The 20,501-nt window shown below is 43.4% G+C and overlaps 2 protein-coding genes across 2 annotated transcripts; one reads left to right on the forward strand and one right to left on the reverse strand.

The window, feature by feature from the left end:
- Positions 1 to 967: 967 nt before the first annotated feature.
- tram1 (translocation associated membrane protein 1) lies at positions 968 to 6,689 on the reverse strand. Its single transcript, XM_079181508.1, has 11 exons — positions 6,424 to 6,689; positions 4,963 to 5,026; positions 3,631 to 3,749; positions 3,429 to 3,545; positions 3,259 to 3,317; positions 3,000 to 3,084; positions 2,742 to 2,812; positions 2,517 to 2,621; positions 2,253 to 2,396; positions 1,601 to 1,752; positions 968 to 1,457 (listed from the first exon to the last, which is right to left on the reverse strand). Exons 1-11 carry the CDS (start codon positions 6,544 to 6,546, stop codon positions 1,387 to 1,389), a joined length of 1,110 nt encoding a protein of 369 aa, XP_079037634.1. The 5' UTR covers positions 6,547 to 6,689; the 3' UTR covers positions 968 to 1,386.
- A 1,253-nt stretch (positions 6,690 to 7,942) lies between these two features.
- Positions 7,943 to 10,686, forward strand: xkr9 (XK, Kell blood group complex subunit-related family, member 9). The gene is made up of 4 exons (XM_079181818.1): positions 7,943 to 8,019; positions 8,668 to 9,151; positions 9,407 to 9,618; positions 9,697 to 10,686. The coding sequence occupies exons 2-4, from the start codon at positions 8,823 to 8,825 to the stop codon at positions 10,326 to 10,328; spliced, it is 1,173 nt and encodes a 390-aa protein (XP_079037944.1). The 5' UTR covers positions 7,943 to 8,019; positions 8,668 to 8,822; the 3' UTR covers positions 10,329 to 10,686.
- Positions 10,687 to 20,501: the final 9,815 nt, after the last annotated feature.

Genomic DNA, 20,501 nt, shown 5'->3' on the forward strand with positions numbered 1-20,501 from the left:
ATGTAGGAGATTGTTTCTTACGATACTTTTGTAAATTCATTTTATGGCATGTAAGTGAAATACATAGATCAACAGTCAATCAGGCTCATTTGGCACATTTGTAGTGGGTTGGGGGGGGGGAAGAGCCAACAAAATATGTTTTTCTCACACTCAGTCCGTGCTTTAACAACAAATCATTCTCGTGAACATTTTTACCTTTTAAGCAACAATGTGCAGGGACAAACAAATACAATAAACCCATTCCACTTAAACAGCAAATGATTATGGACCATACAAGACAGTGATTCAATCAATCAAACTTACTAAAGGGATGTTTTTGTCTGATTTTCCTTTCCATCTCTTATAACGTCATCTCATATGACTCAAAACTAAAACACAAAGTGTGTTCAATTAATGACAGTGTTATAGGCAGACCGGCAATAGAGTGAGCATCATGTCATGGCAGGGGATATGTTGTTTTGTGACTAAAAGCTGCTCTAAACTCCGATAATGAAACGCTACATCCAGTCACTACGTCTTTAGTGGCAGTTTTGCACTTAACTGTGAATCTACGTATAGTAGTAGTACAGGGTGATGTCTCCTGGGTTGCTTTTATGCACACCTCACTATTCTATCCAGGAGTGGATATTGAAAAATCCTCTGCTTTGCTTTGCTTTGCATCATGTTGGCCAGTGACACGGCCACGAAAAAACACATGTCCTGCTGTGTGAGTTTGAACAGTCTGTGGTGTGAACCCAGAGATTATAAACAGGACTGTATGCAACCTTCACTGATGGAAAAATAAGGAGATATTATTAGGAAATTCTTACAAAAAGAAGTGTTTACAAATATCCTTCCAAAGAGGCGAAGAAGAGGAGCTGCTAGCACTTATAAATACAAGAAAAAAAAGAAGAAAAAAAAAAAGAAAAAAGGGAAATGAATCACAAGCTGGAATACACACCATTTTGGAAAAAGCATTGACATGACCTGACTTGGGAGAGACAATTAAACACTGAAGGCATCATTCCTGAATTATTTTTTACACACCCTATACAAAACAATCTGTATCAATAGGCACTTCTTAAATAAGGTCTTTTTTTTTTTTTTTTTTTTTTTCATAGTTTGTTTGGGAATTTGTTTTGTTTTTATTCAAAGTGGCACAGCAGAGCAATGATTCTTAAATCAAGGCGTGCCGGACGACTGCCGACAAGCAAAGCTAAATGCATTCTGGCTCTTGAAGTCCAGCTGGGAGGTCAGTCCTGTGTGGGGGCTGAAAATGTGTATTATGGGCAGGAGTGGGGGGGGGGGGGGGGGGGGCAGCGCTGGAGGGACTGTTGGTTGGATGCAGCCACGAAAGCACGGGCTGAGATCATTTCTTTGGGAAGGACGTGATCGAGGGGAATGTATTTATGACGACTTCTCTTTTCTCGCTCTTGGTGAATCGGCCGCGTGGGAGCTCACTCCATTTACTCCGTTGGCTGAAAACAAAAAAAGGGACACATCCAAATTAGTTCCTATGCACGCATAAACATTATGCATACGATACGAAGAAATGCATATTATCTAATGTCCAGTGCTTTGCAGAAGAACACGTTTACATTCAAGTGAATGCGCTTCATACCTTTGTCTTTCTTTGATTTGCTCTTGGAAGGAAGCTGTTTCTTTTTCAACGTCTGGGCTTGGGCATGCTCTCTCCACCGGCGCAGCTGGAAGTTGATAAATTTCCACATCATGAAGGCCTGAGTGAGGCAGATGGCAGCCAGGACAGTTATCCTAGAAAATAAAATAAAAGAGACGGCAAATCAAAAACAGGTCGATGAAGAAGCCGCGTGTCACACGTCGATGCTGCTCAAAATCATTTCGACCGCTCTCAAGTCCCCGTCGAAAATATTGGTCCACCCTCAGATACTCCTATCCAAAGCAGTCCGTTATGTAGGGATAATGATTAGTGACGTTCTTCCTAATTTCCTGCAATCCCAATAACTCCTTTCATTCTAATTTATTGAAGCTGGCGTTGGTGGACAACTCTCTTCCTCTTCTACAATGGAGCCCTTCCTGTATGACTGTTGAACCTCAGTACTACACGTCAGAGTAGAAATAAGCTTTTGTTCCTTTTACTCTAAGTGGCCAAACTTGATGTTGACGGATTGACACCATGGGAATTAAGAACACATCAAGGAAATGGACAAGAATTTAGCATCGAAACCAGCAACTCTAGTAATGCTAAATATATATATTTAAGAGTCCCGTTTTCTCCTCTCAGACACACTTACCGAACAAAAATAACGTTAAAGTTCCCCGCAGCCAAATCAAAGCCTTGATTCTCAGATGTGGCGAGGCCAAAGCCCACGGTGAGGACGGACAGGGACAGGGTGAGCAGCCGGCCAAGGACAAACAAGACGGCCCATATGGTGAAACTGGAAGACAAGAGCAGGACTTTCTCACCACCGGTAATTCCTAACTGGTGAAACTTTCACGGACCGTCACACATTGATCGGAACACACACACACACACCATTCTGAACACGAGAACTCACCCCGTTTGTCTGTTCTCGTTGCTGAAGTAGATCAGTCGGGAAACGTGGAACAGAAGCTCGACAAAGTAGTGCAACACCAGCAGGACCAGACCCAGACGGTTCAGACTGAAAGACACACGATTCCCCTTTATTACAACAGAGAGACGCCAATAACTTTCCCCTGAAGGACAGGGTACAAACACGGGATTCATGCCACATGTTCGACACATGTATTCCAGTTCTTACTTCAGAATGTAGGCGCCTGCAATGTGGACCAGGTACAGGAAGATGTACACAAGTTGGCGTGGAATATCCTCCTAAACGGTAAACACAAAGGACGACGGTAAATATTTACTCTGCACGTGCAATCAAGCGAGGCGAGTATGATTCTTTGAAACAATGCAACACAACCAAAGGAAGTCAAACAGGAAGTAGTCTGAGGGTCCAGACGGAGGCTACAGCACGTCATACTAAACGATCACACACACACACACACACACCTACCTTCTTTGTCTTTTGGAAATACAGTTCTGGCAGAGCGTGTAACCAGTAGCCCAGCTGACAAATGAAGTAGAATTTGAACTGGAATCTGAGGGAAAACAGGAGTTTAAAAAAAATTAAAACATTTTCATAATTCAGAGCCATATTTGAAGCACTTGTAAAATAACAAATAAAGTAACACGTGACAGCATTTCTTGTCTATTTAAACCACAAAGGGAAAAAAAACACAAAGTATCTCTAAAATGCACACGGACAAACTTACGGCATCAGTGTGTGCGGATAACCCTCCCACAGGCTGACTGGATTGGACAGGAGTTTTTCCTACAAACAAAGAAGCATTTACATTACAATCATGGACATGTTTTATTTTGGGGGGGGGGGGGGTAAAACATATGTTGCCAAGAACAACGTCGGCTTAGCTCCTGTACGTACAGAAAGCAGGATGCTTGCGCCCCAGCCAAAGGAGAATAAGTAGAAGGCGCTGAGCTGGCCCGACTCATTGAACTTGCTGTGCTTGGTTTTGGAGAAGTGCTTCTTCCTGTTGATTTTCTGCAAAAGATGAACGACAATTAAAGAAAAAGCAGAACTAAAAATAATTAAAAGTCTTGTGCAATCAAGTCTGTGTCTCACTTACGTCCAGCACATACTCCTGGATAATGGCATGCATGATGATGGCCACCAGCATGTAGAAGAAGGTGGTGGCCAAGTCCTTGATGCCATGGTGGAAGTGGTTCACGGGCGTCTCCTCCGGGCCTTCAGTAGCATGCGTAGAGGTCAGACACATGAATATCATATAATCACATTTATATTTTCATATGTTATATGCCTTTTTGATTTTTTTTTTTTTTTTGGTGCCATCTCTCAAACTCTTGGGCATGTGCCGGAGTATTTGCACACAAGCACAACACCAGATTTGAATGGTTAAGAAAGTTTGGTGCATCTTTTTCGCATTAAAAGAAAAACTAAGAGAAAATATTAGAGAGCTCGAAGAGAACGTTGCTGCATGAGGCCTAACGAGTTTCACCAATATCCAAGATGTCGGATGAACCCTGTTCATCCTTATCGTGAACCGTTGATCCATTTTAATTAAATGTAATCAAGTGATTCACATGTTCAATAACCTTCATTCCCGGGGTGAGGCGTTTGGATTAGAGAGTCACGACTGTGCAGTATTACACCCCTCTTTGACATTAACCGCCTCGGCACAATAACACGTCTTATTAACATACTGACATATTATCTACACAGCCTCCTGCCTGCTATCTGTGAAACACTGAGAATAACGTGGCGAGTCGTAGCACAGAGACGGACGACGCAGGAGCGGAGTTTCCTGCGAACAGGCGGTGCTCACAGTTTATGCAACCACATAACGAAATCAGCCCAATTGCTTGTTAAAGTCAGCGCAGACTAAGAAAAACCACAGTGGCGCTACTTTATTCGCCGCGCTACAGAAAGATTTAGGTGAACGTTATTTGTCTAATTAGATAAAGGCTGTAAATAGGTTACAGAGCGAGGTACGTACTCAGATAAGAACTGAATCACCCAGCTGGCAGCCTGTACGGCAGAGTATGACTAAGCTCTGTGGTTGTGCACTCCTCCAACAGTATCTGAAGTTGGCAACGAAATTGTTAACCTTGAAATGAGCAGGGCTTGAATCGAGAGGCCTATATTACACCTTGGCCCAATTCACCCGGCGCAACCTTGCCACAAGAGAACTTTTGGAAATCAGGCAGACTAAATTTAGCTCCAAAAAGGAGGGGGAGAAAAAGAAATAGAAGGAGCTCTCAAATGGGTTTGTGCAAGAACCGCTCGAGAATCTAAATGAGAGGCTTCCAGCAGGACAACTGTGAGAAAAATACCGCGTTGTATGTCGAAGACGGAACTTGCAGTATCAATGTTAACACGTCATCAGAAAACATCTGTTCACACCATTCATCTCGTACTCTCAGTGCAATCCTCAACGTACCGTTTGTTGATATGGTGACGTTGTACTGGACTGTTATGAATAACACTGCAAACTTTGAGGTGACCTGTAGATGGAAAAAAAAAAATTATATAGCATTTATAAATCAAGGATTCCCTGAGAGAACAAAAATGGAGTGAGTGCAGTGGTGATTTGGGCAATCTATTATAGCAATTTTAGGTTGATAATACACAAAGATTAGCAATAAATATGAGGCCGTATGGGAATTGTGTAAAACTACTGTGACAACTGAAAAAATGGGTGATAAAGCTCTGCCAAGTACTTCTGTGGAGGTGTTAGGAATACAATTAAAATGTAATGTATATAGGAATACATCACTCAAATAATCACTTTAATTATATAGATTGATATGAGATGGGCAATTAAAGATACAACTAAGTATTGTTGCCTATCAGAGAAGAGAGTATAGCTGCATCAATACAGCCAAATAATAAAGGTTACAATGGGAAGTTGCTTAGTTTTCCTTCACAACAAAAGAACAATTTGACAAGAAATTAAAATGTAATGCAAGAAAGCAGTAGTCACTGTTGAATTAAATTGTCATAAACGGCCATCATTTTTGAAAAATGCTCACGCTTCCGTCACGACACAATGTACACGTTGCAACAGCTGTTCCTACGGAAAGGGGATTTTACTTTGTAGAACCAAAACAGGAAGTAGTCGAAATCGCCGCAAACGTGACACTAATGGCGCTGCTTTTTCACTGAGGATGAAACATCCTTTTTTTTATTTTTTAAATGCAACATAAATGAGTGAAAGTGGACCCGCGTGCAGCTCCGACTCGGTCGTTCGCTGTGAGCCGGGTTCCCGCTCGTCCGCCCGCAGCCTCGAGAACGCCGTTCGAGCTCCAAACTTTCCGTTTTAGGGGCACGAGCGGGTTTCTCTGCGATGACAGCCCTCTCAGTCGTTGTGTGATTGCCACGTAACACACGTCTACGCACAAAAACCAACCCAGCGGAGAGCGTTGCACGATTATTGTAGCGCACTGATACAAATGTTGAAAGTCTGCAACAAGCCGAGACATTTCCATAAACAAAATGGAAGACGCATCCATAAATTACACGTGAAAAACTTTGGTGTGTTGTGTGTTTTTTTTTGTTAATGATCGGGCCTGCAGACGAGCGATTTGAAAATATCGATCTCAACATGGGAAGCAGCCAGATGGACTGTGGATTCTAACGCACACGTCGCTTTAACGAAGACTAAAACGCATCACATCTTTATGAAAACATACCCCCGAATAAATCAATACACCTCGCGGATTAAAACGCAAACAGCGAGGCCACCGCGCGGAGGGAAAACTTTCGATCACGGGAGGAAGTAGTTAAGAAGAATACGATCAGACAGCCATGTCGCTTTGCAGGAGAACGGATCATTCGGCATCATCCCGTCTAGCAGCAGTCCGGGTCCACTCTCCCATTCAACATGTGGGTCGGGACTTACCTCGAACATCAGCCCGAGGAGGAACACCATAGCAACACAGGAAACAATGTCTGCATGGTTCTGGATGACAAACTCATGGCTCAGCACTGGCGGATTCTTGTTGGTCTTTTTTCGGATCCCCATGTCGACACTATTCGGCACAACTTTTTTTCGCCTAACGCAGCGCCGCGTTTCTGTCGCGATATTATTATTAATGTTATTATTATTATCCGTCTGGTACGAGGACGCTCAAAGCTTCCTACGAGCGAAGGGCCAGGCAGCAATTGAATGGCGTGTCACTCTACTGCTAGTGGGAGGGGTCGAGCCGCGGAGGCTGATCAACGACACTCTTTTACGCACGGGAGAGAAACAGCTGGGGCTCTCTATCACCCCCTAGAGGTCTGGAGTATAAGAGCGAGTATTATCATAAAGCCTGTAAATGCATTTCCTTCTTTTTACCATGAAGTTACCATGTTACCATGAGTTCCTTATTTTGAGGAAGAGACTTATTTTCTTTCCATGAGTTACCATGAGTTCCTTATTTTGAGGAAGACACTTATTTTCTTTCTTGCGGAGAGTTAGAGGAGTAAATTGATCCCACTGTCATATGTGGAGCGGTATCAATCTTCTCATCTGAGCAAATAAGCCTATTTTCCCCCAAAAATGTATTCCTTTAATCAAAATACTACACACTAATTATAGATTGCTGATGGGTACTGTATTTTAGGATACACACATCATACACATAGTGGGTAAGTGGGAGGGTTCAGTACAGATCCACAGCTACGTGTTTTGCCCTGGGGCCCCCTGGTGGTAGATCCGGCCGTGAGCTACTTAGACTACCCACATTCATCAAATGTATTCCAAACAAAACATGAAAGAATAAACTGATACTTGAGCCTGAGTATGTAAGGGCTGCTTTGATTTATTTGAGCACACATGAGGAAGATCGTTGAAATGTAGCCTGAAAGCCAGACTATTGTGGGATAATGAAAACAAGATAATGTGGCTTAACAGCAGAACAAGTAGAAAAGAGGAATAAAGTCTGTATACTGACTGAGGAATGTCGCTTAAGTTTGGTCATGTTAGCTAACATTAGCCACCAAAATCAGGCCGTAGCAGTGTAACTATTTCAAGTGTGTGTTTTGAAAATATGAAGCGCATTACAGTGTTCCTGATCTTGGATTAAGATTTCATGTAAGTGCTTGGATTACAGGAAAACCACTGTGCAAGGTGTTCACAGCAATCAAAAGATACACCTGTCTTTGAAAGTGAAGCAATACGTCTGGGGATGTCTCGGTATTTCACCACTGACTGGCTGCAATTCAAGCCATCCAAAAAATGTCTTTGTGTCTAAAGGGACAAAAGATTGTGACAGGGAAGTTAAAGCAGGAACTGTTACCCAGTGGTTCACACACACACCTACATGCACACAGGCACAAGAACTATTATGTAATTACACGTTTCCGGTTAGACTATGTTAGTTCAGATGGTTGTCACAAGGGTGGGGCTTGTCTCGACTCACGAGTTTCAAGGAAAGAGAAAGAGGACGGCTGCATGCAGACGTTTGTGCCTCTGTGTCTTTACACAGCTGTCTGCCGTGGACACACTGTACTGGTAAGTTGAATTGATGGTGATATGCACTAATAATTGTGTGTGAATTAAGGCAGAATGTGATCAATTTGGGATTTGTATATGAGCTCAGAATCATTTGTAAAGAATCTTTAAGAAAATACAATAAATGTACTAACTGTGTTGTTATCGAGGTGAAGATAATATGAATGATATTTTGATATTGTGCTATCTTAAATTAGTTCATTTTTATTGCTTTACTTAATCGCAAATGGCCTCTCATTAAACAGTTTCATATTATAGTGAGTCTAGAGGATGTAAAGCCTTTACAGAAACCTCTAATGAAGTTATTTTGTTATCGAGAAAATAGGTTTTAAAATGCCATTCAAGTGTAAAAAAAAAAAAATACAGTAAATCTTATAAAAGACTTGAATGAACATCATAAATCATTGTATCAGTCCTGCCGATAACATCATTTTCCTATCATGTTTGCCATTTAGCAGGACCCAGGAATAGAGTGTTTATGATAGAGTTCAAAGGGCAGCAGACTGCAGTCACGTTGCATTTCACCACCGTCATAAGATTTGTGGTAAACCAGCACAAGATTTCAACAAAATGTTTGCGCGTGATAAGCACTCTGTCTTTCCCATGATACTCATTGTTTTTTAAAATCACGTCGTTCTGCTTTTACAGATCGACCAAAATGGCTCCTGAGCTGCTGGGGTCCAACACCAAACTGTCCGCAGCAGCTTTTCCTCAGAACCTTCAGAGCGAAACTGAGCAAACCACATTTCTACCTTCACCGCAGAGCGACGCGTTCGGTTGAATTTCTCAACTGACGACAAAAAATGCCTCCATCGGACAACCAATACACTAAACTGCGATGGTTACTGACCATCGCTGGACTGTTCTTGTATGTTGGGGACATTTGGACAGACATCGGACTGGCCGTGAAATATTTCCGAGAGGGTCATGTTGTGTGGACCGGACTGACTCTGGTGTTTGTTCTGGGTGGGCTGCTGGTGACGCAGATCTTCAGCTATGCCTGGTACAGGGACGACATGAAGGACGACATGAAGGACGTCATGATGAACGCTGAGGAGAAACCAACCGAATCCGGCTTGTCCAGAGGTAGACTGGTTGTCCTGCACCTATTTGGCGTGGGCATCTTCAGCAGGTATAGGACTTTGATAAGAGTGCAGCACTGTATTACATAACATAAGCCGCTCCTATGGAATGCATGCATGTTGCAACTCAAAATGTGTGGTATGCAAATCCTGCACATTGGCAATGTGAAAACTGGAATAACCACATGTAAGCTGCAGTGTATTGTAGGATGTGAATCATCTGTCTGTGCACCAGCGAAGGAGGAGATACTGACTAATGTATTATGTAATGCTTGTTGTCATTGTGTTTGGCCACCTGTTGCTAGGTATTATCACCTGCTGAAAAAGGGCTTCACAGTGGTTTGGACACATTCCTACGCAGTGCACGGGAGGAGCGACGAGGAGCACTGCATTTTGTTTTGCATGGCGACAGATCTGAGCATGCTCAAGCTGTTTGAGACCTTCCTGGAGAGTGCCCCCCAACTCCTTCTGCAGCTATACATAGTGCTGGGCCAAGAGGGTTGCTCAGTCTTGCAGTGTAAGTATAAAGGCAGGAAGTGACATATTTTGGAAGTCGCTGTATCAACCATGTAAAGCATCCGTTCATTTCTTTTAGATTTCTCCATGGCCTTCTCCTTCTTCAACATCGCCTGGTCCCTGGTTGACTATCGCCGCTGCCGGTGCAGATCCCTCCCCCACATCGGGGAGATGCCCTCCGGCCTCTCCACAGTCATCTACCTCCTCTACAAGCTCTGCACCATCACCAGCCACATCCTCAGCTACACCCTCCTCCTCATACTGAGCCCCTACGGCGCAATAGCCCCCACCGTCCTCTGGCTCGTGGGGACCACCTGGACACACATGCTTAAGACCGACTTCTGCACATCCAGAAGGCTCGAGATTCTGTACCGAGCGGTCATCGGGGTCATCCTCACGTTCACCTTTTTCAACGTCAAAGGAAAGGACACCAAGGTGGCCATGATCGTCTACTACTCATTCTATGCTTTTGTAAACATTGCGGCTCCTTTGCTGCTGGCTCTGTTGAAGCCAGAGTTGCATACCGCCACGTTTTTGCTGACAGTCGGCAGTATAATCTTTGGAGGGTCAGTGCTGGGGCTGGTGTGCCTCGTGCTGTACTACCTCCTCCTGCATCCCAGAGAGAAGTGGCGAGAGGCGGACGAGGTGGACGGCCTGGGGAAGGAAACACATGCCGCAATGAGAGTACAAAACTTTTTACGGCCTGGATAATCTTTTTCTGGTTACGGGAGTGCGGAGAAAAAGATGGCTGTGAATCTGAAACTACTGTTAACTACGACTACTAACAATTTGATGACGAAAAGTAGAGCCTTTACAGAGAGGTGTCATCTTGATGCTGTGCCTCATTAATGCTAACAGTTATCTTCTGAGAAAAGTTAACTTTTTTCATTACTAATACAAATAGCCAGCAAAGCAATTAGGTGCAATACAGTTTACTGTATAAATTACATTTTATTTATTATTGTTTACTAAACTTGTCAATAAACTACATATTTATTCTTAGCAAAAATATTGTATTTGTTGTCTCCTTGGATATAATATATCACTGCGACCAAGACTGACCCATCAATAATGCGTTGTATTAAAATCTAGAAAGGTCATTACGATACTTGCAGGCTGTTTTCTTTCACGCCTTCTTGTTGTCAGAAACATAACAAGACAGTTGAGTGTACTTATCGTTCAGTCACATCGCCTGGCGCCGCGTCATCATCTGGCGCCGCGTCAGCAGGATTCTATTTGGTGGATGTGGAGAGATTCTTTCTTAAGCCTGTAACACACATGTTAGACACAAGGTGGCGCTATTGTCTAGGTTGACTTCTCTAGGTTAGGACCCATATCGCCCAAAACACTTCATACTGTCAGCCGGGAAACATGCAACAATATTTCACGACTTTTCCAATCACACTAATGTCTTCTCCCTTCATATTTCAAGAGCCCAGCTGGCTGTAATCTCACGATACTTGAGTGCTTTGATTGTTCATCTTCAGAATCTAGACCGTAATTGTATGATTTATGCCATTCCTTAATTATTCAGTCCTTTGTTTGAAGTTGCATGTTAATTGTGTTTGACATATTTTTGTTCTTTTCCTGCCTCTTTCCTACTCCACCAGAGTGTCTCCTGAGCATACCGATAATCCAAATTAGCCAACAAAAATATTGAATTGATCCCCACAGATAAAGCTCAGCGGCAGCACACAGGCTTGAATACAGTTCCTCCTGCTCGTGGCCATCATGAACTCAAATTAAACTACCAGCTGCTTCTCTGATCTTTCTCATCTTAATCACTGGAAACTCAAAAAGGTGGCAACTATAAAATCCCCCTCTCCTCAGAAATGATGAAGACAGAAGTCAATGGATGAGCTAACTAGAAATAATAACAAACCGGTGCTAATTTTGTTTTGACGACCGGCAAAATATTGGGTGAGTCAAGCCGGAGAGTCGAGGACGCCGTTTCTTCCTGGACGGGGCTCGACCGGCCCAGTGTGAGCTCACCTGGGAGGAACGCTGGCAAACTGCAGGGTCCAGAAACCCCCCCTACACACACACACACACACACACACACACACACACACACCCACACCCCTTCTCTTCCTTTAATTCAGCCAAACTCAGAGCTTTTTGATTTGTTTATTCCAAGGGGCCACTTAAACTTTCATCTGTCAGTTGTGCTCTATCAGACACACTCCATAAAATGACAACATTAAGTGAGGTACCTGAGGGAGAAATGGATCACTGCCAGGTAGTTACCACACAGAACTCAGTTTTACTGGTGGTAGCTGCAGACTCGAACTCTTGGAATTATTACATGTTTCTCAATGTTTATTTAGAGTCAGCAAAGCTACTTGTCCTACATAAATAGCTTTAAAGTAAACGCAATCCTAATATAGAGTGATTAGATGGATAGAATCTCGATAGCCTACCTTTGGGAACCAAAAGGCGGATGTTGCACCACTGCACCTGTAGGCAGGACACATCGTTAGGGAGGATATAAAGTGACTTCATCCTTTGCATTTCAGATGATGGATGATGCCCTCTCTCCCTTCCACTGTATATTTCCTCGGGTTTAGTGGACTAATGCGATGTAAACCTGCCAAAGGGCCTTTTATTGGGAGAAGATGCATGTGTCCTGGGCTGGACTCCTAAGCAGTCTGTCCCTTTCCGTCTTCCTTTGCTTTCGTTGAGCTGCACATACTTTTGGCTGTGACTCACCACTGATAGCACTGCCAGGGAGCAGTCACAAGCCATTGGGATGAAACGCCGTGAGTAAAGCATTACCTCCCTCTCTCTATAGGAGAAAACAAGCAGAGAGAACTCTGGCGTTGACAACCTCTCTGTAATTTCTACTTCTGGCACTGAGAGCTTAATACCCAGTAATCTCTCACTCTGATCTCAACTGTAATGCACCTCCAGAAGGGCTGGAGAGCATGGTGAGAATCTGAGAAAAAACTAACAGCGCATCAAAGATGATGATATGTGACAGTGCAAGCTGAATCTCCAGAGCACTACAGGCCTTCATTCCGCTCCGCCAAAGACAGAAAACATTGACCACCGAGTGCACGAAACACAAAGACGTGTAAACTCACACCGCAGTCACCGTCGGCAGCTCACTTTTGCCTGATTGAACGCCGCTCAGCGTCTGCGTAAACAACCTTGACCACTGACCTCTCTGTAACCATCACTAGCTTTTCACCAAATCTTATCTTTTTGTTTTCCATCACCACATCCTGCAACAAGGAAGGGGGGGGGGGGGGGGGGGCATTCCCGGCGTACGCCATCCCCACAATTTGTACAGACACAATAAACCCAGAGAGGCAGGCTGTTTTTCATTACGGCTTCAAAGTCCATATAAACCATGATTAATGAAGCCCTGAGACGTTGTATGTCTTTAATTATTATGACTTGACTGCTGCAGATGCATTAGTGATGTTGGCGATCTGTACACGTCTGCCTGGCTCACTCGGACATGGCAGCTTCGCCTCGTTCTTGGAGAATTCCCCGAATGTGGGAGACGGGGACGTGATAGAAGCCCCCCCCCCCCCCCCCCTCCTTTTTTTTTTTTTGCAATGGCACAGAAGTTTCTTTAATCACTGTACATGCACTCTTACAAATGAGTTTGGGCAGTGACAGATTGGAGAGCAGGCTGAGGATAATTACATGCAGTGGGCTGGTGTGTGATCAGAGCATGGCATTGCGTTACCCAAGGGGGCTCTGTAAATAAAGTCCTCATGCAATGAATGAGGATATTGTAAAGTGCATTACGCTGGGCACAATAGCCCCGCCATTGTTACTATATGTATTTCTGCTCCGGAGTGGCTGCCGGTGTTGTATGACAACAACTGCCACGGGGAAGACAATCTAGGCTTAAGCAGAAAATATTGTGGATGAGGTCAGTTGTTACCATAAATCTGACACAAGGCACCAATTACAGTACAGTCATAGAGAGAATGAGCTTATGTTGGGATGCATCTTTCTGCTCTGGGACTTCCAAAGGGACCCTTTCATGGAAATGTATTTTTTCAATTATGAAGAAATGCATCTTGTCAAAAATCTGAATCAAGACCCACACAGTGAAGCTGTCCAGTATTAGAGTTTAACACAATTCAATAGATACATTTTGAGAAACATCACAAATGTTTATATTCATATCTTGGGTTTGTACAAATAGGCCGACACCACCATCAAATTGAAGTCATCTGTTACAATAGATAGACAATAACAACGTGTCTACAGCCATACTAGAGGCTTTGACACGGTGACACTTGGACCTAAATGCTAACATTGGCATGCTAACACCACAATGCTAACAGGCTGATGTTTACCAGGTATACTGTTTACCAAGTTCTCCACCTTAAGTTTAGCATTAACACTTGCTGATTGGGACTAAACACAAAGAACCCATCCAGGCATTTCAGTACGGACCAAAGTGGTGGACTGACTGACAGACTGACATTGCCATCAGTAGAGCCCATACGTCCATGCTAGAGTCAAACCATTAGCATTGGCTAAAAAGTGACGCATACACACTGTACACATTTTACTCCATTTTTTTAAGAGGCAACTGGACCAGCCAATGCAGCAAAGATGTACCCAATATGCACAGGTTCTGTGACATAAAACAGTTGGTGTTCAGTGCTGTTTAGGAATTAAACGATACTTGTTGAAGAAGTACATTGTAGTAGTTAATCCTCTCCTGCTTCCAGGTTTTGTTCCCAGCGAGTCCATGGACCCAGTTTGGGGCGAGGACGATTCATTTGTGTCACATTAATTAACAAATAGTTCTCCATGGCTAATTAATATAAAATAAATGTAAAATTCCCCATGAGCCCTTCTCAAACTTACATGAGAGTCATCTCAAAAGGACTTCAAAGAATTGTGGGAGTAATCAAACAAAGTGGACTGTCTACTCCGAGTCTCGGTCAGGCAGTGGGGACACAGAAACAAAGAGCAAAGAGGAAGCTCATTAGTGTAATCCTCATTTAGGGCAGCCGGTTTATGTTTCACGGTCATGGACACACATAATGGTGCTACCCATCCTAGCCCTCACACACAGTGTCTCTGACACACACACACACACACAGATAGAAAACAGAAGCCATGTTTGTGTTGGGCACGCTCCCACAGCACACAGGATGATGGATTATAGAGTGTTCCTGTTTATTTATGCTGTGCTGGGTAGAGGAATATAGGCAAAGACCTCATGCATACAGCCTATGTATAGCAAATACAATCAGCCGTAAAATAAGATTGCATATTGTGAATGAGAAATGGGTTCACACATACATACACATAGTGGGCTGCAGTCACACACACACACACAAACACACACTGGTCTTTTTTTTTACAGGGGAAGCTTGTCTTGATTAACCTGGCCGGGGGAACCCGACATGTTTTTCCCTTTACGTCATGGCCCGCTCCCCCGAGCGGCTCGGTGGAAGCCATCAATTCTAGTTTGTCTGCAGTTTGTCTGTTTGAATTTTTTGTTAATCTGTATCATTCGTTGATGGCCTGTCGCCCCGGCGCAGGAAGTGCTGAGTGAAGACCGTCGCGGCGTTTCTTACCCAGACATCATACATCAGGCTTTCTTTTTTCCGTGCGCCGAAAATATCTCAGTTGGACCACTGTCCTCTGCCCTGTGACTTTGAGAATGAATGTTTCTGGTATTTTGAAGTTTCGTTTTACTTTGCCAGAGATGGATAGAGGAACGAGAGTTTGAGAAGGCGAGGATTATCAGCATGGCCCATGAAAACGGCGGGGAGGTGCACCAAGCGTCTGTTACTGCGTGACTGTGGGGGACAAATGCTTTTCTCTCACACAGCTACTCTCTGAGCTGCGTACACTACAGCTTATCACCCCCTTGACCATTTGTTTCTGTTTCTCCCTGTATCAGAAGGCCCATAGATCTTGAGTGGAGGGAAAGATGCTATGCCTGATTATAACAAGAGGTCAGGTCTTTGATGCTGGTACGGTGAAATTTGTTATATGTTAAGCCAGTGCTAATGTGATTATGGACATTGATCCATTAAATCTACTGTAAAAATGCAGCCTGCACCAGTTTTGAACTCGATACCGAAGGGAAATATGAGAGGTACTGTGAAACATTAAAGACGCTTTGATGTAATATTTAACCCATCTGCAGCAAAGGGGGGGGGGGGGGGGTCCATAAAAAGCGTTTTGGGCAAGAGTGAGAGGGACAGGCCGGGGTGAGAAATGGGATGTGTGATTTTTCTTTTTTTCTCTCCGGTCTCTTGCGGTGCCGTTGCAGTGTGGGCATGAAGAAGGGGCAACTGCCTGTCACGGTCACCCTGGAGGACGTTTTATCAGGGCAATAAAATCAGGCTCTGTGTGGCTGGAACACTCTGTTGGAACTCCCCCGCCCACCAGGTTCAGCCCGAGTCTCAGACTATCGCCTCACTCCTCTGCTGCCATGGGAAATAAGTGTAACGTTTAGCCCAAGTTTGCTCCTAATGCAGAGAACAGTGAAGCAGTGAGGCGTAGGAGAGGCTTTTGGGCTGATTAGCATACCGCGTAACAGATAGAAAGGTTATAATGCGTTCATTGAAAAAAATTAAAACAACAAAATGCAACCAACAGAATGGAATGTGTTCTTTCTGTCCTTTTTTCTTTGTTTAGGAAAATGATCTTTGATTGGATAATGTACATCAATAAATTCCACATGTCGTGCTTTAGCAGGACGTCTGCGCTCATAAGTTGAAGTCATTTTGTTGTATGCAATGACTAACGATAAGATATTGGTTCATCAAAATAGGTATTTCTCATTTACAGATGACAATTAGACATTGTTTTGCAATGTCATCCCACCAGCCGCGAAGCCAATTTGGGCCAGAGGTGTCTCCAGGACCACATTTTGACATGCTGACCCACAAGGAGAGAACAACACCTGCATCGCTGCAGCAGCTGCTAACAGACAACAAAACAAACAGGCCATGTAAATTCAGCTTTAGCTAGCCATGGCTTTTTTTTCACCATAGCTTAAACGTGAGAAAGCTGTCTCGCTTTAGCTGTCTAGCTGGCTGTCTGTCTGTGGCGGAGAGCGCAGAGATTACCAAACCAGAGTGTAGATCCTGCAGACATGCCACGGGCAGCAATACAAAGCCATGACTGCAGTGGCTAACTACATAACCAGAGTGCACTGCGGTTTGACTTTTTCTTTTTTTTTTGTGGGGGGGGGGGATCTATTTTGTTGTAACTGCAAATTTAAAAAGCTGTTTTCACAGAAATCATACGTCTTTATGACATATTTCTTAAATAGTAAAACACATATTTTGACCAAATATGTGCTGCGCTCTCCCACCGCTTGTCGTGATTAAGGTCCTCACTTCATGCCGCTGAAATATGGAGGACGCAGAGTGTAACTGAGGACTTCTACCATCTCTTTACCAGACCATGAGGAAATGACTTAATTCAATTGTGGGTTCGCAATAATTCCTAAGAGGGTATCCCACTTTTTTTCTAAGGGTGTCTTTCTCATCTTTGTAATTGTAATTTGTTCAGGACATTGGATCTGATCACATATACTGTATGTGGCCGCCACAAAAGTACCGTATGAGGTAGTCTTGAGTTTTATCTGATTCCACGAGCCTGCCACGAACTGTTAATGTTGTGTAACTCATATAACGTTGCACTAATAACGCCATATCGTCTGGGATCAAACGTTTGAGGATGTAATGAAGCAGGACTCTCAGACGAAGGCAAGTTTGCCATCAAGGAAAGTCTTGGCTTATGAGGGTCAAAGAGTCAACGTGTTTTTAACGTATTCACCGGGATACGAATTAATAATCTTCCTCCGTCCTAGAAGACACGATACAGAACGAGGCGTATGTGAACGCTGATGTCCGCCCATGTTGATTCGGGTGTCAGAGAGCTGTCAGTGTGTCGTCTCGCTGGGATGTCCACAGTGCACGGCCTTTCACTCGGGCCCATAATGCAACAAAGGTGTGATGACTGAGTAATCTCCTTAAACGGGCTCCCTGGCAAAGCCACGGGTTCACTCCTGGGCCCCGGAGTCTGCACCAGAGGAAACTACAACCCCCCTCAGATCCCAAACTCAGATAAAGCACACTGATGACATCACCGTCTCCTCCGTTTTTTTTTAAAACACCCCAGTGGTCCTCCCTTATTAGCATGTGCAGTGTAGCGGGCAGCATGAATAATAATGTGCTCTCCCTCTCACACCGACTGAGCTATTCGGGTTGAAACCGCAAAGCTCCGGGCAGCAGCCAAGCTAAACAACAGTGAAGGGGGGGGGGCGGGGATGGTCAAAGCATCACAATTAGAGGCAGTTTATTTTGTACGCCGCCTCTGCCAGAGGGATCGCACACACTGTAATTTTGCGCCAAGGATGTTTGAGACTTCATGTTGCTGGAGGAGTCTGTGGAAAGTTTACGCATAGGATTCGGAGAGGAGTTGCGGTCAGAGAGTTGACGCTGGGTGAAAGTTGACCAGTAAAGTGGAAATGACACAAGTGCTGTTTTACGGAGAACACGGACAGAAATTCAAGTGCGAAGTGCCTCCCTTCTTAAAGGGGCAATGGGGAACTCAAACAAACACTACCCACCCCCACCCCCCCACCCCCAGCGCGTGTCCCAATATGAACAAATTACTCTGTGATCGGAGCTATAACTTTGACTTATGATTATTATTGATCATTTTATGAACCGTGTGAAGCAAAAGTACACTTTATGCCACCCAAGGGTCCTGTCCAGGCCGGGCTCCACCATATGTACCCAGAAGAGGGCTCTGGGTTCAGGTCGAACACATGTGGGATATCCCCGCTCAAACACACACAAACACGCAGAGTTTCAGCCTTATTATAAAGCTCTCTTTGGGAGTTTTTGGCTTGTGTAGCCTGCAGTATTTTGCTTGTGTGGCCCTTAGCTGCTCCGAATGGACTTTTCAGATTTATTATGACAAGGGTGAGAGACTATCTACGCCTATACAGTACCTGCAGTGTTTTATTGTACTCTTACTTCAGAAACAAAATGCAAAATCAAGGTTAATCACACTCTTAATCACAGACTAAGAAGACTAGGAGAGTTATGGAGTCTCAAGCGTTCCTATCATATCCCCTTGTGCAAAAATAAATACATGCAGCAGGTCAATATTACACACTTTTGAATTCAGCATCTTAACAATTTAAGTGTTAACATTTCCAAATGAAGTAGTGTCTGTGTCATTCTTATAACTGCATGCCACGGACTGATATCTGGCCAGTAGATGGCGGTATTTGTACATGGAAGTGCTTTCCACCTACGAGGTTTACGTAAGGCCCCGGCCTTCCAGGGCTTCCAGTCACTGGCTGCCCGTGTCTGAGCGAGAGGCCAGCGGTCAGAGGGACACCTGATCCGGCCTCATTACCGTCATCACCACTCCGCACTAATTAGCCGAGCGGCCGACGCTCGAGCACACTGTCCTTTACTTAATGACGGTTTTAATGAATACTTTTCCGTGTATGAACTGCTTTAAGATAATGAGGCTGTAACTCATGTTACTTTGACGGACAAATCTTTGACAAGCACCGTTTTTATACAAAATATAAAACATCTTTTTTTGTGTGTGTTTTGTTTTGCAGCGATATCCAGAAATATAGATATAATAACTGAGATGATAATTCATCGTCTAGAAGTTTCAGCAGTAAACGGACAGAAATCTAACGGATAATTAAAAATAATATTGGCTGAGAAAATCTAAATAAACACTTTGAATTATAATTTTTCTTGCAGCAATTTTTTTAATTTGTAAAAGCTTCTGAATGTAATGAATTGATATCGGCGTGGTTAATGTCCGTGGTTATTATACAATATCTATAAACTGTTATGTCATATTATATGGTAAAATGTTATGGTAATATGGTAAAAGAAAAGTTAAAATTTAAGGGAAAATAATAATATAATAATGATAGTATAAAAAGTTCCACAGTAATCTGGAATAGTCCAAATTAACTACTATTTTATTTTTTACATGAGTCACTTATCAATGTATTTAATGTATTATTTCGACTCACCTTTTGATTAGAGCCGTTAAGTTAATTATCGTATTATTATAATTCAACATCGGAAGTTAGGTAACATAATATGCAAAATATTCAGGATGTGTATAGTCACTTTATCTTCTCGAAAATTATCATTATTATTAAAACATTACGTTGTCGACATGTCGAAGAGGCTGAATAATTTACCACAATATTATCTATCGATTGACTCTACAGGAACAAAAAAGGGATCCGTGCGCAGCTCTCCGGTGCGCAGCAATATGGGCAACAGCAAATGTCTCACTCACAACAGCGAGTGATCAATAATCCCGGCGGTTTGGGACAGTGGGGGCAAGGCACATGATGGCAGATTCCATGAGAGGGGCAGCAGGACAGGGCCAACCTTGACACTAAAAGGACTATTGAGTTTCAAGACAGCGAGAAGTTCAGGTTTCATACCTAAAATGAAGTGGCCGCAATTAATGAAACCGGAAAATTACAGTTTGGCTCTTGGATGTCTATACACATCGAAGCTGTGTGAGCTGTTTAGATTTAGAAATGTGTAATTTATTTTAGCGAGCGGATAGAGGATATGCAAATGTAGAAGTCTAAACTGTGTCTGACTTATTATTTGTATTTTTTAAAGTCTGTCTAAAAATGATATTTAAATGAGATACTATTATATTTAAATTCCAAAATTGCAGAAATGAAAAGCTCCAAACAATTTAAGACAAAGGCAAAGCCATCAAATGACTTTCCACTTCTGATTCAGGTCCGACACCAATACTGCAGTAATGTTCCCACCTGTCCTGGAAAGTGATAAAGCTCTTCATCTCACTTGCATGCTTTGCCAGGAAGTGACGGCCTAGTGCTCCTACTTAATGATTTCCACAGGA

The sequence above is a fragment of the Pholis gunnellus genome (assembly GCF_910591455.1).
Source record: "Pholis gunnellus genome assembly, chromosome: 20".
Taxonomy (NCBI): domain Eukaryota; kingdom Metazoa; phylum Chordata; class Actinopteri; order Perciformes; family Pholidae; genus Pholis; species Pholis gunnellus.